Source organism: Triticum aestivum, chromosome 6B (genome assembly GCF_018294505.1).
Source record: "Triticum aestivum cultivar Chinese Spring chromosome 6B, IWGSC CS RefSeq v2.1, whole genome shotgun sequence".
Taxonomy (NCBI): domain Eukaryota; kingdom Viridiplantae; phylum Streptophyta; class Magnoliopsida; order Poales; family Poaceae; genus Triticum; species Triticum aestivum.
Genome location: NC_057810.1, coordinates 611,232,004 through 611,251,575, shown reverse-complemented (window position 1 = coordinate 611,251,575; position 19,572 = coordinate 611,232,004). Strand labels below are relative to the sequence as shown.

The window sequence follows — 19,572 nt, the reverse complement described above, 5'->3', positions numbered from 1 at the left end:
GGGGGGGGGGGGCGCCGGCCCTAGGAGATGGGATCTCCTAGGGGGGGCGGCGGCCAAGGGGGAGACTTGCCCTCCAAGGCAAGTGGAGGCGCCCCCTCCCCTAGGGTTCCCAACCCTAGGCGCAGAGGGGGGCCCGGGGGGGCACACCAGCCCACCAGGGGCTGGTTCCCCTCCCACTTCAGCCCATGGGGCCCTCCGGGATGGGTGGCCCCACCCGGTGGACCCCCGGGACCCTTCCGGTGGTCCCGGTACAATACCGGTGAACCCCGAAACTTCCCCGATGGCCGAAACTCGACTTCCCATATATAATTCTTTACCTCCGGACCATTCCGGAACTCCTCTTGACGTCCGGGATCTCATTCGGGACTCCGAACAACTTTCGGTTTGCTGCATACTAATATCTTTACAACCCTAGCGTCACCGAACCTTAAGTGTGTAGACCCTACGGGTTCGGGAGACATGTAGACATGACCGAGACGGCTCTCCGGTCAATAACCAACAGCGGGATCTGGATACCCATGTTGGCTCCCACATACTCCTCGATGATCTCATCGGAAGAACCACGATGTCGAGGATTTAAGCAACCTCATATACAATTCCCTTTGTCAATCGGTACGTTACTTGCCCGAGATTCGATCGTCGGTATCCCAATACCTTGTTCAATCTCGTTATCGACAAGTCACTTTACTCGTACCGTAATGCATGATCCCGTGACCAGACACTTGGTCACTTTGAGCTCATTATGATGATGCATTACCGAGTGGGCCCAGAGATACCTCTCCGTCATACGGAGTGACAAATCCCAGTCTCGATCCGTGTCAACCCAACAGACATTTTCGGAGATACCTGTAGTGCACCTTTATAGTCACCCAGTTACGTTGTGACGTTTGGTACACCCAAAGCACTCCTACGGTATCCGGGAGTTACACGATCTCATGGTCTAAGGAAAGGATACTTGACATTGGAAAAGCTCTAGCAAACGAACTACACGATCTTGTGCTATGCTTAGGATTGGGTCTTGTCCATCACATCATTCTCCTAATGATGTGATCCCGTTATCAATGACATCCAATGTCCATAGTCAGGAAACCATGACTATCTGTTGATCAACGAGCTAGTCAACTAGAGGCTCACTAGGGACATGTTGTGGTCTATGTATTCACACGTGTATTACGATTTTCGGATAATACAATTATAGCATGAATAAAAGACAATTATCATGAACAAGGAAATATAATAATAATCCTTTTATTATTGCCTCTAGGGCATATTTCCAATAGTCTCCCACTTGCACTAGAGTCAATAATCTAGTTACATTGTGATGAATCGAACACCCATAGAGTTCTAGTGTTGATCATGTTTTGCTCGCGGAAGAGGTTTAGTCAATGGATCTGCGACATTCAGATCCGTATGTACTTTGCAAATATCTATGTCTCCATCTTGAACATTTTCACGGATGGAGTTGAAACGACGCTTGATGTGCCTGGTCTTCTTGTGAAACCTGGGCTCCTTGGCAAGGGCAATAGCTCCAGTGTTGTCACAGAAGAGAGTGATTGGCCCCGACGCATTGGGTATGACTCCTAGGTCGGTGATGAACTCCTTCATCCATATTGCTTCATGTGCTGCCTCCGAGGCTGCCATGTACTCCGCTTCACATGTAGATCCCGCCACGACGCTCGCTTGCAACTGCACCAGCTTAATGCTCCACGATTCAACATATACACGTATCCGGTTTGTGACTTAGAGTCATGCAGATCTGTGTCGAAGCTAGCATCGACGTAACCCTTTACGACGAGCTCTTCGTCACCTCCAAAAACGAGATACATATCCTTAGTCCTCTTCAGGTACTTCAGGATATTCTTGACCGCTGTCCAGTGTTCCTTGCCGGGATTACTTTGGTACTTTCCTACCAAACTTACGGCAAGGCTTACATCAGGTCTGGTATACAGCATGACATACATAATAGATCCTATGGCTGAGGCATAGGGGATGACACTCATCTCTTCTTTATCTTCTGTCGTGGTCGGGCATTGAGCCGAGCTCAATCTCACACCTTGCAATACAGGCAAGAACCCTTTCTTGGACTGATCCATTTTGAACTTCTTCAATATCTTATCAAGGTATGTGCTTTTTGAAAGACCTATGAGGCGTCTCGATCTATCCCTATAGATCTTGATGCCTAATATGTAAGCAGCTTCTCCAAGGTCCTTCATTGAAAAACACTTATTCAAGTAGGCCTTAATGCTGTCCAAAAGTTCTATATCATTTCCCATCAAAAGTATGTCATCTACATATAATATGAGAAATGCTACAGAGCTCCCACTCACTTTCTTGTAAACGCAGGCTTCTCCATAAGTCTGCACAAACCCAAACGCTTTGATCATCTCATTAAAGCGAATGTTCCAACTCCGAGATGCTTGCATCAGCCCATAAATGGATCGCTGGAGCTTGCATACCTTGTTAGCATTCTTAGGATCGACAAAACCTTCCGGCTGCATCATATACAACTCTTCCTTAAGATAGCCGTTAAGGAATGCCGTTTTGACGTCCATCTGCCATATCTCATAATCATAGTATGCGGCAATTGCTAACATGATTCGGACGGACTTCAGCTTCGCTATGGGAGAGAAAGTCTCATCGTAGTCAACCCCTTGAACTTGTCGATAACCCTTAGCGACAAGTCGAGCTTTATAGATGGTAATATTACCATCCGCGTCCGTCTTTTTCTTGAAGATCCATTTGTTTTCTATCGCTCGCCGATCATCGGGCAAGTCTGTCAAAGTCCATACTTTGTTTTCATACATGGATTCTATCTCGGATTGCATGGCTTCAAGCCATTTGTTGGAATCTGGGCCCACCATCGCTTCTTCATAGTTCAAAGGTTCACCGTTGTTTAACAACATGATTTCCAGGACAGGGTTGTCATACCACTCTGGTGTGGAACGTGTCCTTGTGGACCTAAAAAGTTCAGTAGCAACTTGATCCGAAGTACCTTGATCATCATCATGAATTTCCTCTGCAGTCGGTGTAGGCACCACAGGAACATTTTCCTGAGCTGCACTACTTTCCGTTTCAAGAGGTAGTACTTCATCGAGTTCTACTTTCCTCCCACTTACTCCTTTCGAGAGAAACTCTTTTTCCAGAAAGGATCCGTTCTTGGCAACAAAGATCTTGCCTTCGGATCTAAGGTAGAAGGTATACCCAATGGTTTCCTTAGGGTATCCTATGAAGACGCATTTTTCCGACTTGGGTTCGAGCTTTTCAGGTTGAAGTTTCTTGACATAAGCATCGCATCCCCAAACTTTTAGAAACGGCAGCTTAGGTTTCTTCCCAAACCATAATTCATACGGTGTCGTCTCAACGGATTTAGACGGAGCCCTATTTAAAGTGAATGTAGCTGTCTCTAGAGCGTATCCCCAAAATGATAGCGGTAAATCGGTAAGAGACATCATAGATCGCACCATATCCAATAGAGTGCAATTACGACGTTCGGACACACCGTTACGCTGAGGTGTTTCAGGCGGTGTGAGTTGTGAAACGATTCCACATTTTCTTAAGTGTGTGCCAAATTCGTGACTTAAATATTCTCCTCACGATCTGATCGTAAGAATTTTTTCTTTCGGTCACGTTGATTCTCTACTTCATTCTGAAATTCCTTGAACTTTTCAAAGGTCTCAGACTTGTGTTTCATCAAGTAGACATACCCATATCTACTTAAGTCATCAGTGAGAGTGAGAACATAACGATATCCTCCGCGAGCCCCAACGCTCATTGGACCACACACATCAGTATGTATGATTTCCAATAAGTTGGTTGCTCGCTCCATTGTTCCGGAGAACGGAGTCTTGGTCATTTTGCCCATGAGGCATGGTTCGCATGTGTCAAATGATTCATAATCGAGAGACTCTAAAAGTCCATCAGCATGGAGCTTCTTCATGCGCTTGACACCAATGTGACCAAGGCGGCAGTGCCACAAGTATGTGGGACTATCGTTATCAACTTTACATCTTTTGGTATTCACACTATGAATATGTGTAACATTACGTTCGAGATTCATTAAGAATAAACCATTGACCATTGGGGCATGACCATAAAACATATCTCTCATATAAATAGAACAACCATTATTCTCGGATTTAAATGAGTAGCCATCTCGTATTAAACGAGATCCAGATACAATGTTCATGCTCAAACTTGGCACTAAATAACAATTATTGAGGTTTAAAACTAACCCCGTAGGTAAATGTAGAGGTAGCGTGCCGACGGCGATCACATCGACCTTGGAACCATTCCCGACGCGCATCGTCACCTCGTCCTTCGCCAGTCTCCGCTTATTCCGCAGCTCCTGCTGTGAGTTACAAATATGAGCAACGGCACCGGTATCAAATACCTAGGAGTTACTACGAGTACTGGTAAGGTACACATCAATTACATGTATATCAAATATACCTTTAGTGTTGCCGGCCTTCTTGTCCGCTAAGTATTTGGGGCAGTTCCGCTTCCAGTGACCCTTCCCTTTGCAATAAAAGCACTCAGTCTCAGGCTTGGGTCCATTCTTTTGACTTCTTCCCGGCAACTGGCTTACCGGGCGCGGCAACATCTTTGCCGTCCTTCTTGAAATTCTTCTTACCCTTGCCCTTCTTGAACTTGGTGGTTTTATTGACCATCAACACTTGATGTTCTTTCTTGATTTCTACCTCTGCTGACTTTAGCATTGAAAATACTTCAGGAATAGTTTTCACCATCCCCTGCATATTGTAGTTCATCACAAAGCTCTTGTAGCTCGGTGGGAGCGACTGAAGGATTCTGTCAATGACCGCCTCGTCCGGGAGGTTAATGTCCAGCCGGGACAGGCGGTTGTGCAACCCAGACATTTTGAGTATGTGCTCACTGACAGAACTATTTTCCTCAATCTTACAACTATAGAACTTGTCGGAGACTTCATATCTCTCGACCCGGGCATGAGCTTGGAAAACCATTTTCAGCTCCTCGAACATCTCATATGCTCTGTGTTGCTCAAAACGCTTTTGGAGCCCCGGTTCTAAGCTGTAAAGCATGCCGCATTGAACGAGGGAGTAATCATCAGCACGTGACTGCCAAGCATTCATAACGTCTTGGTTCTCTGGGATGGGTGCTTCACCTAGCGGTCCTTCTAGGACATATGCTTTCTTGGCAGCTATGAGGATGATCCTCAGGTTCCGGACCCAGTTCGTATAGTTGTTGCCATCATCTTTCAGCTTGGTTTTCTCTAGGAACGCGTTGAATTTCATGTTGACATGAGTGTTGGCCATTTGATCTACAAGACATTTTTGCAAAGATTTTAGACTAAGTTCATGATAATTAAGTTCATCTAATCAAATTATTTAATGAACTCCCACTCAGATTTGACATCCCTCTAGTCATCTAAGTGTTACATGATTCGAGTCGACTAGGCCGTGTCCGATCATCACGTGAGACGGACTAGTCATCATCGGTGAACATCTCCATGTTGATCGTATCTTCCATACGACTCATGTTCGACCTTTCGGTCTCTGTGTTCCGAGGCCATGTCTGTACATGTTAGGCTCGTCAAGTTAACCTAAGTGTTTTTGCATGTGTAAAACTGTCTTACACCCGTTGTATGTGAACGTAGGAATCTATCACACCCGATCATCACGTGGTGCTTCGAAACGACGAACTTTAGCAACGGCGCACAGTTAGGGGGAACACTTTCTTGAAATTATTATAAGGGATCATTTTATTTACTACTGTCGTTCTAAGTAAACAAGCTGCATAAACATAATAAACATCACATGCAATTATATAGTAGTGACATGATATGGCCAATATCATATAGCTCCTTTGATCTCCATCTTCGAGGCTCCATGATCATCTTCGTCACTGGCATGACACCATGATCTCCATCATCATGATCTCCATTATCGTGTCTCCATGAAGTTGCTCTCCAACTATTACTTCAACTACTATGGCTAACGTCTTAGCAATAAAGTGAAGTAATTACATGGCGTTAAATCATTGACACGCAGGTCATACAATAATTAAGACAACTCCTATGGCTCCTGCCGGTTGTCATACTCATCGACATGCAAGTCGTGATTCCTATTACAAGAACATGATCTCATACATCACAATATATCATTCATCATTCATCACAACTTTTGGCCATATCACATCACAAAGCAATTGCTGCAAAAACAAGTTAGACGTCCTCTAATTGTTGTTGCATCTTTTACGTGGCTGCAATAGGGTTCTAGCAAGAACGTTTTCTTACCTACGAATAACCACAACGTGATTTGTCAACTTCTATTTACCCTTCATAAGGACCCTTTTCATCGAATCCGCTCCAACTAAAGTGGGAGAGACAGACACCCGCTAGCCACCTTATGCAACTAGTGCATGTCAGTCGGTGGAACCTATCTCACGTAAGCGTACGTGTAAGGTCGGTCCGGGCCGCTTCATCCCACAATACCGCTGAAGCAAAATAAGACCAGTAGTGGCAAGAAAGTTGACAACATCTACGCCCACAACAGATTTGTGTTCTACTCGTGCAATAGAGAACTACGCATAGACCTAGCTCTAATACCACTGTAGGGGAACGTTGCATAAAATAAAAATTTTCCTACGTTCACCAAGATCAATCTATGAGTTCATCTAGCAACGAGAGAGAGGAGTGCATCTACATACCCTTGTAGATCGCGAGCGGAAGCGTTCAAGAGAACGGGGTTGAGGGAGTCGTACTCGTCGTGATCCAAATCACTGGAGATCCTAGCGCCGAACGGACGGCACCTCCGCGTTCAACACACGTACGGTCAGCGTGACGTCTCCTCCTTCTTGATCCAGCAAGGGGGAAGGAGAGGTTGATGAAGATCCAGCAGCACGACGGCGTGGTGGTGGATGCAGCAGGGTTCCAGCAAGGCTTCGCCAAGCGACTACGGGAGGAAGAGGTGTAGCAAGGGGGGGAGGGAGGCGCCAGGTGTCAGGGTGCGGCTGCCCTCCCACCCCCCCTCTTTATATAGGGACCCCAAGGGGGGGGTGGCCCTAGGAGATGGGATCTCCTAGGGGGGGCGGCGGCCAAGGGGGAGACTTGTCCCCCAGGGCAAGTGGAGGCGCCCCCTCCCCTAGGGTTCCCAACCCTAGGCGCAGAGGGGGGCCCAGGGGGGGCGCACCAGCCCACCAGGGGCTGGTTCCCCTCCCACTTCAGCCCATGGGGCCCTCCGGGATGGGTGGCCCCACCCGGTGGACCCCCGGGACCCTTCCGGTGGTCCCGGTACAATACCGGTGAACCCCGAAACTTTCCCGATGGCCGAAACTCGACTTCCCATATATAATTCTTTACCTCTGGACCATTCCGGAACTCCTCGTGACGTCCGGGATCTCATCCGGGACTCCTAACAACTTTCGGTTTGCTGCATACTAATATCTTTACAACCCTAGCGTCACCGAACCTTAAGTGTGTAGACCCTACGGGTTCGGGAGACATGTAGACATGACCGAGACGGCTCTCCGGTCAATAAGCAACAGTGGGATCTGGATACCCATGTTGGCTCCCACATACTCCTCGATGATCTCATCGGATGAACCACGATGTCGAGGATTTAAGCAACCCCGTATACAATTCCCTTTGTCAATCGGTACGTTATTTGCCCGAGATTCGATCGTCGGTATCCCAATACCTTGTTCAATCTCGTTACCGGCAAGTCACTTTACTCGTACCGTAATGCATGATCCCGTGACCAGACACTTGGTCACTTTGAGCTCATTATAATGATGCATTACCGAGTGGGCCCAGAGATACCTCTCCGTCATACGGAGTGACAAATCCCAGTCTCGATCCGTGTCAACCCAACAGACACTTTCGGAGATACCTGTAGTGCACCTTTATAGTCACCCAATTACGTTGTGACGTTTGGTACACCCAAAGCACTCCTACGGTATCCGGGAGTTACACGATCTCATGGTCTAAGGAAAGGATACTTGACATTGGAAAAGTTTTAGCAAACGAACTACATGATCTTGTGCTATGCTTAGGATTGGGTCTTGTCCATCACATCATTCTCCTAATGATGTGATCCCGTTATCAATGACATCCAATGTCCATAGTCAGGAAACCATGACTATCTGTTGATCAACGAGCTAGTCAACTAGAGGCTCACTAGGGACATGTTGTGGTCTATGTATTCACACGTGTATTACGATTTCCGGATAATACAATTATAGCATGAATAAAAGACAATTATCATGAACAAGGAAATATAATAATAATCCTTTTATTATTGCCTCTAGGGCATATTTCCAACAATGGACACTTCCAAGAATTCGAGTAGAAGGTATTACATAATTAAAGTTTTTTTTCATAACTTGTTGACCAAGGTACTGCTTATGATGTATTATTAGACCTTATATGTTCTATGCACTTGTTCCTCAGGAAGAGAAGAAGATACGAAATGAACTGAAAAAGAGGATGGAACTAGAGAGAATGGCTGCATGGAAAACTCAATTAGAAGAGTTTGAAAGTGGTCACCTCCCTTTCATGTGCTTGCAGTATAAAGATAAAGATTCAGTTCACCACACGATTCCTGCTGTTTTTATTGGAAGCCTCAACTCGTTTGATGATCAAAAGATTGCCAGCATGGTGAGTAAGTTTCATATTGCATGAGAGTTGTAGAGGGAAAAGCTACATGGTTTTACTTCTGGGATTGTTTACGTCTCTTATTGTGCACATTCTTGTCAAATGACAAGCATTAATTATCGGATACTGCAAAAATGAAAGTTCTGAACCGCAGTAGTTTACATCCTTTGCTGTTTGTATATCTACATTTTTGTTAGACATGCCCCAAGATTTGAATTATTGAAGTTTTTCTCTATCGCTTTGTCTTTGTGATTACTGTCCTAGTGTCCTCCTCGTGTGTTCTTATGAAAATAACTATTGCAGCTGGAAGATGATTCTATTGGAACAGGCAAGCAAGAAGTTGATAGTGAGGGACAACTTCTTTGTCCATCATACTATGTTGCTTTGAGTTCAGATAATTCATGGTATCTATTCACAGAAAAATGGATAAAAACTGTTTACCAGACAGGTCTACCTGCTGTTCCTTCAGTGGAGGGTGGGCCACTCCCTAGAGAAACCCTGAAGCAGCTCCTTTTGCGTGAAGACATGATCTGGGATAAAATCGCAAAATCAGAACATGGTTTTTTGTTATGCATGGATGGATCCCTAGACACATGGTCGTGGAGTCTAAATGTTCCTGTGCTTAATAGCCTCTCAGAAGACGATAAGGTTTGCACTTACTCCTTGGCTTTCCCAATATTTCGTGCTTTTATTGTAAATTAGAGTTATCTGTTACTACCTCCGATCCATAATAAGTGTCGCAGTTTTGAACTAACCCCAGTTCAAAACTGCGACACTTATTTTGGATCTTTAAAGGATATTGATTTCTCACAAGATTCACTAAGTGTTCATTTCTCCCATCTGTGTCTTGTGTCTTGTAATAGGTTGTTTAATTATAGTGGTCGGACCATAGGACTGCAGGAGTAATATACCGTACTACTGACAGTTCTTTTCATCCGTGTCTTCTAATAGGTTGGTCAATCATGTCGTCAGACCAGTAATACACTGCGCTACTGAGTACTGACAGTTCCTTCTAATGTTGATAATAACCAACCTAACATGCACATCCTCATTTCATATATTATCATGTAATGCTATTCAAATCGTGTCTGGTACGAAGTTACGAATTATCATTTGCAACTTGCAGTTCTGTTGACATTTTGGCATGCAGTTCTGTTGACGTTTTGGAATTGAACTAGCAACTTGCAGTTCTCTTGACTTTTTGGCATTGAACTTTTTTTTGTTACTCTTTCTTCATAGGTGGAACGATTCTCCCAGGAACATCAGACCGCTGTAGAATCTCACAAGCAACAGAGGAGGAAGGTTTCACAATTGAAGAAAACAATCAGGAGTACTAAGGGTTTTAGAGAATTTCAAAAGATCATTGACATGAGAAATTTTACAAAAGAAAAGATTGAGCGTTTGGAAGCTAGATCCCGTCGTTTGACTAGACGCATAATGCAAATTGAACCAACTGGTTGGAAAGAATTTTTGCAGGTAACCATGTATGCTTTTATATGTTTGATGAACCTATCTAATTGAACTATATAGTTGTTGAAAGCACTCTAGTATTTTTTTAATCGTATCATTATATGTATAGTGTACATTGAGTTAGTTGCTTCCACTTCATGCATTAAGTAACTTCGTAACCGAACCACATGAGACCGAAAATATATTGAAGTCACTGTAGCATCTCCTGTTGCTTCCTACCGTGCCCCCATTCAGCCCCAGCCAGTGCTCCTTGACCACCTTTCATTCTTCCGCCACACTAATTAAACACTCCCTCTGAACCATCTCATGTGTAATATTTTGTTGAAATATATGCTGTTTCTCTATAAAATGCCATGATTTGGTGAAGGCATTCAGAATCTTGTGCTTAACCAATATGATTGCGCAATACTAAGTTACAGCCTTATGCTTGTCATTGGTAAGTACTAAGTAGTTTCTCAGACATTAATTTTCGATTCTCTAAATGGATGTTTACCAGATTAGCAATGTCATACAAGAGGCTAGAGTGTTAGATATCAACACCCAAGTAATCTATCCTTTGGGTGAAACGGCCGCAGCCATACGAGGGGAAAACGAACTCTGGCTTGCTATGGTTCTTAGGAACAAGGTCCTTTTGGATCTGAAGCCATCTCAACTGGCAGCAGTGTGTGGAAGCTTAGTGTCAGAAGGGATCAAACTTCGTCCTTGGAAGAATAGCAGGTACACATTTCAACAACGGCACCTATTTCTCATGCTTACAACTTGCTATGGCTATTGGCTTGTAAAGCCTCCTGTTATGTCATGTTTATACCTGTACAGCTGTCCCTATCCTTCATGTTGTGGCCCGAATCTGTGGAAATACACTGGCATATAATATAAATCAATTGGACCATCAATCCCACGTGCTGTGGTAAATTGCGGACCAGCATGTTTGCTGCCCCAAATAAGCTTTGTATTGATGCAGTTAATATTTAGACGAGTACATGAACTGAACTCTTGAATGGTTGATCAATATGCTTCATCATCAATAAAAAGTGTTTATCCAATCAGTTGTCACCATATATTGCCGTGGCCTATTGAGTGACAAATATGTTCATACCATAGAAGGTGCAGCCAGTAATATTTTGTGTTATCATTTACTTAAAGTGATACCATAGAAGGTGCAGCCAGTAATATTTTCTGTTATCATTTACTTAAAGTGAGAACTCCAGTGTATTCAATCTCCAGCCCAAAATTTGTCAACGTTTTTGAATAAAAATACTTCCTCATGCGTTTTCTTAGGCATCATGGTGATTGTTTAAAATTTTGCAGTTTTGTGTATGAACCGTCCTCAGTTGTTGTTGGTGTCATAAACTATTTAGAAGAGCAGAGAAACTCACTCCTCGATCTCCAAGAGAAACATGGCGTAAAGGTTTGGCACATGATGTTCCTATTCTCCTGTGTCTTTAAATCAATAGTTGCCCTCGTTACTTTTCTCATCTACTTGCTTCTTGGCATGCAGATACCTTGCGAAATAGATACCCAGTTTGCTGGAATGGTTGAAGCCTGGGCGTCAGGGTTGACATGGAGAGAGATAATGATGGACTCTGCAATGGATGATGGAGATTTAGCCCGTCTGCTCAGACGAACGATGGATTTACTAGCTCAGGTATGTTACTGGGTTTGCAGATTCTGTATATCTCCAACGTGTTGTTAATTTTGTTGTCAATTTTCATGGTAATATCGTACTTGATTTGTTTTGTTCCTTAAGTTCGATGATATGTTAATACTGTTCCTTTTTTACTTTTCGGGCAATCTTAGAGTCCTTAAGCTCGATTATACTATACTATGATCTGCATTACATTGCATAATACTCACTGTGTTATATTCCAGATTCCAAAATTGCCAGATATAGATCCGGTTCTCCAGAAAAATGCACAAATTGCTTGCAGCGTCATGGATCGAGTACCGCTAAGTGAGCTTGCTGGCTGAAAGCCTGTAAATTGTAAGTACCGCGTTGGTCATTTGTTGTAGGTAGGCAATTCTTTGTTGTACCATGGACAAATGGTTACCAGTTAGCTAAAATATCCTTTTTTTTACGGTTTCAAATTCAATTTCTGGATATATGTAACTGTATCTACTGTTGTCGACATGGATCTGTAAAGAACTGGAGAAAAGAACCAACACAAACAATTTCATTATCACTACTTGAATCTCCATTTACACCTCTCCATACATTCTATTCCTCATCACTACTTGAATCAGAGTCTGCGCCGTCCTTCATAAAGTGCGCTGGCAAGTTTGGGAATCTTGGCATGACCCTCTTCCTTTTGCTATCTGCTTCTTCTGGTGGCGGTTTCTGAGCCGGTGGTGCTGCCGCCGTACCACCAGCTACCGCCTTAGCACCATCAGCTGCCCCCTTAGCTGCTTCAGCTGGCCCCTTAGCGGCCGTCGAGGCCGCCGCCACCGATGTTGGCTGTGATGATGGGGGTGGTGGCTTCTTTTGCTGCTGCAGTCTTCTCTTGATGTCCACACATGCCTGGTCCACCATCCCCAGGAAGTCCCTCACAATGACGAACAACTGGAGGGGATGCGCGTTCCTGTCCTTGGTAGCACCTGCATGGTAGTACTCCGTTGTCCGTTGAACCAGATCAAGCACTTTCTCCTGCACTCCACTCAGTGCCTTCAGCTCTTGCTCCGCAGCATTGACAAAGCCTCTCAGCCCTCTTGAGAATCCATCGTCCCCGCAGGTCTCCAGGAGCTTCTTGATGCCCGCGAGTCGGTTGCCTAAGATTGCGCATTCATTGGCAGTCACATCATAGTCCACAGTCGCAGCCTTCTTCACATTGGCAAACTCACTGCTGAGACCTCCAACAATGGGCAATCCTAGGTTCAAGTACTCGTTCTGCCTGTCCTCGCGTGATGGCCCCTGGCCAGCGGAGCCAGCTGCTGAAATTCCGCCATCGACGCTGCTCTTGGCGAGGCTACCAGAGCGACGGATGGTGTAGTTGCGGTTGATGGCAAGGCGTTTCCCCTCTGCGCGCACAACTTCCTCGATGACAAAGTGCAGCAGCGTGGTGCCTCCATCAGTGCTCTTCACGTCATTGAGTTTGCGCAGTGCTGTGAGGTTGAAGGCCTGCGCGTTCCCCCGCGCCGTGCCGGCATTCATCCTGTTCCCTGCCTTGAGCACCGCCTCAAGCAGCTTAAAGAAGAGCCCCTTCGTCCTCAGCTCCTGGCTTGCCATCTCCAAAGTCTGGAGCGATTGCTTGAGCACAGCAATCTCAGAAGCGTAGTTTACCTTGAATAGCAGCGCATTGACACGGGCAAACGGGTTGGGCACGTCGAGCAGGAGCCGGAGAAGGAAGGCCTCTGCGGGGGCAAGCCTGTCGGGGTTTCCAGAGAACTTCAGGATGGTGGCCTCTTCCTCCTTGGAGATGCTGAGCCTGGACAGCTTCTCGAGGACGTCAGTGCCGAGCTCGGTGTTGCCATCACGCAGCGCGTCGATGATCTCGTCCCGCCCCACGGTGAGGGACCGGAGGATGATGGAGATGTTGTGAGACTTGCGTGGCTCAATCAGGAATATCTGCTCCTCCGAGGTCGAGCGCCCGAGGCCGCTCGAGGAGTCCTTGGCGTCCGCGGATTTCGTCTTGCGGTTCACCGCCGCCGTGCCGAACAGGGCCTCGATGGTGCCTTCATCCAAGCTGCAAACACGTCAGAGTAACAACACCGTTAGAAGTAGAACGTTTTGAATCGATCATACACAAAGCTGAAAAAAAACAGCTTCTGAAACACTAGCTAGCCTAATATGGTTTCCAATCATGTATCCAATCGTTCACAGCCGTGTTCTTTCAGCTACGATTCTCTTATTATCACTAGCTATGATTCTCTTATGACTGGAGGGGTGACGTGGCAGTGCTAATTATGTCCAGCGCAAGCTGACGAAGAAAAGTGGGTGCCATCTTGACCGAGTTCAAGGCGTCCACATCCTGTTCGTAAATCCTCCCATCATTGCTTTGGAACTGGGGCTACAGCGACCCGTCCCCATCCAGATTCTTACGAGATCAAACAAGCTAACAGTAGTATAAATCCATAATTATACGGTTGATTCTGTCAAGGTAGCAAAGCAAATGCGAATGAACTCCATGCTCGTTCAACGAAAAGCACGCTGCGCCAACAACTCGTATACCCGTTCCACGAAGGTGAAGCCCCCCGTACTCGTTCTACGAAGCCCCCATGCTCGCCCGGTAGCCATCTGTCCTTGTTCACAGGTCCAGAATCCAGAGAGAACATACGCGCACAAAAAGGCACCGTGATTTGGGTTGGGCACCCTTTCGAGGATGCTGCGACGTGAGTCCACCGGAAAAGTGACATGCTGGTTTCCTGATCCCATCGAAGAATCCGCCTTTGATTATGGCTGCCACGCCAGCCAAAAGGGCCTTTTTTTCTACTGAACCTTTGCACATTCAGGGCCTTTTCACTGCGCTTAATTCAGTTTCTACGACACTCCAGCTAAAAATGCTAGTCGAGCGACCTTCAGAAATCAATAATGCTAGTGGGATTTACTCGGTTCATGCTTGGTTTGGTCTGTATGACGGTCTCTCCTGTTTGCAGTGCAACTTTGTACTGCAAGGTTCAGGGGTCCATGCATGACTCACTGTTCATACCGTGGCTAGCACTACATTCCTATGCAATCAGTAATCACCGGTACCCAGTTCGTACCAGGGAGCGGCAATGCGCAAGAAGCGCCGAGAGAATTAGACGTCTATATACGGGCTACGGCAAATGGTGAACTGAAATGAGAAGCGGGGGGCGATTTAATTCAGGAGCTGCTTACTTGAATGAGCCGCCGGTGAGCTTGTCCCACACCATGGAGTGGTCGGTGGCCGCCACGTTGACCTTGTCCCAATGCAGCGGCTTCAGCTTCGCCAGGTCGTCTGCCCCGGATGGCCCGCCCGGGGCCGCCGGTGGCCTCGAGGACGACGCCCAGGCAGGCGGCGGAGGCGGCCCTCCCTTCTTGCCTCCGGGTGGTGGTGGTGGCGGCGGCCCTCCCTTCTTTCCTCCGGGAGGCGGTGGCGGAGGTGGGCCTCTGGGCGCTGCTGGCGGCGGTGGGCCTTTGGGTGCTGGTGGAGGAGGTGGGCCCTTAGGCGCTGGTGGCGGCGGTGGGCCTTTAGGAGCTTGTGGTGGCGACGTGGTGGCCATTGGTGGCGGCGGTGGTGGCGGGCTTCCTCTTCCTGGCGGCCGCGCCAGCGATGCCGATGCGCTTGGTGGGGCGGCAGGGGCTGGTGGCGGGGACGGGCGGGGGACAGAGCTGACAGCGATCGCCGCCGCCGCCGGCCGCGCGTAGGCCTCGGGGGCAGCGACGGAGAAGGACGAGCTGGAGCTGGCGCTGGGCGGGCGCGGCGACTCGTCGAACACGGCGGAGGAGGAGTCCAGGGAGCCCCTGGGAATGAGCGGTTCCTGATCTATCTTGCCCTTCCTCGGCCGCGGCGGGGACGGGCCCGGCGACGCCTGCGCCTCCGGCCACCTCTCCGCGCGGCTCTGCCGGGGCGGCGGCTGCGGCGGGCGCCAGCCCCCCGCGGGCTTCCTGCCCCTGCCGCCGCCCTCGCCCTCCTTCTCGAACTCCCGCCAGTATATCGCGTCGAGCCCGTTCTCGTCCACCATGCCGCCGCGGGGCGGCCGCTTCGGCGCCCTCTCCGGCAGCTTGCCGGCGAGCGCGGCGTCCTGGCGCCCGTTCCCGCCGGCGGCGTGCGTCAGCTCCTTCTTCTTGCCGTGGCGGAGGAAGAGGAAGAAGGCGAGGCCGCAGAGCGCGAAGCTGCTCAGCGCCGTGCTCACCACGGCCACGGCGATGTCGCTGCGCTTCGTGGAGGAGGACGACGAGGAGGCGGACTGCGGGGGCAGGATGGCCGGGCCGGTGGGGGACGGCGACGGGGGCACGATCGGCGGCGGCGGGACGGCGACTGCGGGGGTGCGCGTGGAGGGGAAGCGGGTCTGGACGTTGCGCTGCTGCCCGGCGGCGAGGGGGCAGACGACGGCGGCGGCGAGGAGGAGGAGGAGGGGGAGGAGAGGGGACGGAGCCATCGCCGTGGCCAGGGGCGGGGAAATGGAAACGCGACGGACGGAGGTGAGGGACGGAGGTGAGGATTGACTTGCGGAATCGATATTCTGCTCTGGCTGGTGCCGCAGTTGTTGCTGCCTGCCCGCCTTGCCGGCGGCTGCGTTGTTGTTGTGCTGTGGTGTGCTGGGTTGGGACTTTGTGGTGCGTTTTTGACTTGTTCGGGTTGGGTTGGGTTTTGTTTACTGGGTCCGGTCGAACGGCACGATGGTTGGGTGCTTGGGTCCGGGAAACGAAGCGAAGACGCGTTGAGTGGGCAAGGGAGGGAGCCAACCAAAAACAAACCGCGCGGGCGCCGCGTCGGGTGCTGCCGTCGCCGTTGCGCTGCATGCGCTGCGCTGCGCTGCTGATCTACTACTCTTTCGTTGGCTGTTTGCTTTGGACGCGGAACGGACGCAGCGGGCTCCGTGATTCCTGACGATTGACCACCCGCCCACATCGCTAGCGGACCACCCCCCACACGCGTTCCAAATGCACTTTGTGGTGCAGAGAGTATGAACGCTCTGCGGTGCTTGGCTCAATCTTCTGCCCGAGTGGTGGGGTTTCTCTTGGTTTTGGACGCGCGTGCCTGATGGACGGCCGGGCGCGGGCGGGATTCCCGAGACCCGAGCTCGCGAGACCGCGATCTGGAATTTGGCTGGCAGGCAGACGAGACGACGCCAGCCGCAGTGAGCTGGTGGATCGTCGTCGCCCAGTGCCGCAACGAGGCCAAACGTCCAAAAACCTGTACTGCAGGCCGAACGTTGGCTTCGTGACCGTAATTACCGAATGGGGTTTTAGGAGAGTCACGCGGAAGAGGGTGTTTTTGCCCTTGCTCGGTTGCTCCGCTGTGCTCTCCAGAGCGTTCCGGTACTCTGGGCGCGCCGTAGGTGCTGCGTGTGTATGCCATTTGCCCGTGGTCTAGCGCGCCGCGCGGACGTTGACGTGCGGTCTCAATCTGCGGACTGCTGTCCCTCCCCCTTACTTTAGGTTTTCAGCTAGGGCGGCGACCATGCATTTCCGCAGCAAGATTTCCCGAGTGATGGAGAAAAAGAAATTATTATATTAGAGCATCTACAACCACAAGTAACAAATTTCAGTCCCCAAATGCTCGAAAGCGTCCGTGGGTGGTGACCCGCAAATTTTCTCCTCCACAACCGGATGCATCTAAAACCGAATACTCAAATCCATATTACCTCATGCAACGTATGTACGTAGCTAAACACATGTCATCATGCTACCAAAAATTGACATGCCCTACCAACTATGAACGAAACGATGACCGGAGAAGTTCATCACGACCGGCCTTGCCCTTCCCTTCGTCCTTGTGGCAGTAGCGGTCAAAGACGTAGAATTGATCGAGACGGAGCTGTCCGATCTGTCGCCGCCCTCGTCTTTCTCCTCCTTGGAGGGCAGTCTAACCATGGCGCGGACCGCCCGACTTTGGTCTTTTGCCAGCGCCTTGACCGCCCTCCTTCGCTACTTCTTGGCTATGAGGGCACGAAGGGATTCCTCCAATGCCGCCTCGCGGGCTGCCGAAGCCACCTCTGCATCTCTATCTGTCGTGCCCGCCTACGCCACGAGGGGTGCGGCAGTCGCCTCGCGCGGCAGGCATGCCACCCGCCCTGTCCGGATTGACGTCTCATCGTGAAGGCGCAAATGGCCTTCGCTTCAGCGCCCGACACTGCGAAGACGAGTGACGGGGCCACGCCCCGGGGTACCTGACAAGGCCAGACCAGACAAGGACATGGGCCGACGACTAGGGCCCAGACGGCAGAAGGAACCGACCTTGCCACTGTTTGTTCTCTAAGGCATGGGCGGCGGCGGCGAAGATCGCATCAGGCCACCCTATAAACCCTGGACCTCCCTGTCTATATAAAGGGAGGTCTGGTATCCTCTAGATCGTCCAATCTTAGATCCAGAAACTCTTGGTAGCAATCTCATACACCATTGTAATCCTCTGCATGAGGTATCCCCTCACCATGAATAACAAGAATAAGCAGGATGTAGGGTATTAATTTTCGGAGGCCCGAACCTGGGTAAATTATGTGTGCAGACTCCGTGTCGATACTTCCGACCTCGTCATGAACCCTACCGAGGGATCTGACAGTATTTCACTCCACCCGTTAACGCGCCAGGCACGGGCGGCGTCGGCCGGAGACCTAACCCGGTGCGGAGAGTCAAAAGAAGCCCACAAGTTCTCGCCGGGCCAGACCTTCACATTCTGCTCCTTCGAGCTGGTTGTTGACTGTTTGAGACGACTCTTCAACGTCTCTCCCCACCCTTCATCGACTACACGTGTTTCGAAACGATCGAGTTCGTTTATGATGAGCAAGGAAAGGCCGTGGGAACCTACCTTGGCCCGAACCACAATGCGTGGGAACATCAGCGGGGCACTGCACGGCGGGAGAAGGCTAGGGCTTCGCCAGACCGCCCACGAGACCTCTGTGAACATGATATTCACAACGACGGACACATGCCGAAACTAGAAGCTCGCACGACTTGCGATCTATATGGTGGAAAGGCGACTAGCAAGCGACTTGCATGGTCCAAGGAAACGGTGACCTTCCGCGTCAGAGACCACCCGGAGAACGTCATCCATCCAGGCAAACATGCCCTGGTACTAGATCCAATTGGGGGGGGGGGGCTATTGAGGCAACGAACCTGACAATGAGTACTAGGGTACGGACGAGGGCTAATCCTTGCTACGGCGTAGGTGTGACGCTCGGATTTTACGAGTTCGGGCCCCTCACAGAGTGGTAACAACCCTATGTCTCGAGCCCAGGGGCTATGTTTCTCTAGTGTCTGAAGATTACAAAGGATGTGAACCTTTGTCTCAGCGCTATGGGGCGACTTTATATAGAGTTCGCCCCTCATTATGGCTACGTTACAAGGGAGATGAAAGAAGAAATTTATTATAGGAGTTACTGGTAACAGAGGCCTTAACTGCGTTTAGTAGCCTAACATCGTGCTCCTTGGACGCTTCAGATTCCTCCAGTCCCTTCGCCTCCCTGGTCCGAGTGTAGGCGGGTGTAACCGAGTGACTGCGGTGCCCGAGTGAGTTGCTTCCATCCGAGTGGATGTTCTGGGGCGAGAGCCCGACTGTGCCTATGGCTCAAGAGCCTCTTGGTCCATTGATGTGGGGTCCTAGGTGGTTCCAGGATAACAACTCTATGACCCTACCCTTAGTGGGTGACCCCATCGTTAGCCCCCGAATTGGTTGAGGTTTTGCAGGACAAATTAGTTGAACACTATCATCGTTGGTATTTGTTTGTTTTTCTCTCTCTCGTGATCTCTTTTATCGTATTGCTTTGGTTTGTGTTTGTGAGACCTGGAGACCGAGACATATGGTGTGAGACATATGCTACCCTTATTATCTTATGTCTAGTATTATGTTAGCCTGTGA

General features: G+C 49.2%; 2 protein-coding genes across 2 annotated transcripts in view; one reads left to right on the top strand and one right to left on the bottom strand.

Moving 5' to 3' along the window:
* The window catches only part of LOC123138288 (DExH-box ATP-dependent RNA helicase DExH15 chloroplastic), a 23,776-nt gene extending 11,482 nt beyond the window's left edge, over positions 1–12,294 (top strand). Inside the window, exons 10-16 of the mRNA XM_044558237.1 lie at positions 8,426–8,632; positions 8,933–9,277; positions 9,869–10,105; positions 10,596–10,816; positions 11,408–11,507; positions 11,598–11,744; positions 11,969–12,294. Coding sequence (XP_044414172.1) covers positions 8,426–8,632; positions 8,933–9,277; positions 9,869–10,105; positions 10,596–10,816; positions 11,408–11,507; positions 11,598–11,744; positions 11,969–12,067 — 1,356 coding nt within the window. The 3' untranslated portion in view covers positions 12,068–12,294. The remainder of the gene's footprint in view (positions 1–8,425; positions 8,633–8,932; positions 9,278–9,868; positions 10,106–10,595; positions 10,817–11,407; positions 11,508–11,597; positions 11,745–11,968) is intronic.
* Positions 12,248–16,359, bottom strand: LOC123138289 (formin-like protein 16). The gene is made up of 2 exons (XM_044558238.1): positions 14,910–16,359; positions 12,248–13,776 (listed from the first exon to the last, which is right to left on the bottom strand). The coding sequence occupies exons 1-2, from the start codon at positions 16,151–16,153 to the stop codon at positions 12,315–12,317; spliced, it is 2,706 nt and encodes a 901-aa protein (XP_044414173.1). The 5' UTR covers positions 16,154–16,359; the 3' UTR covers positions 12,248–12,314.
* Positions 16,360–19,572: the final 3,213 nt, after the last annotated feature.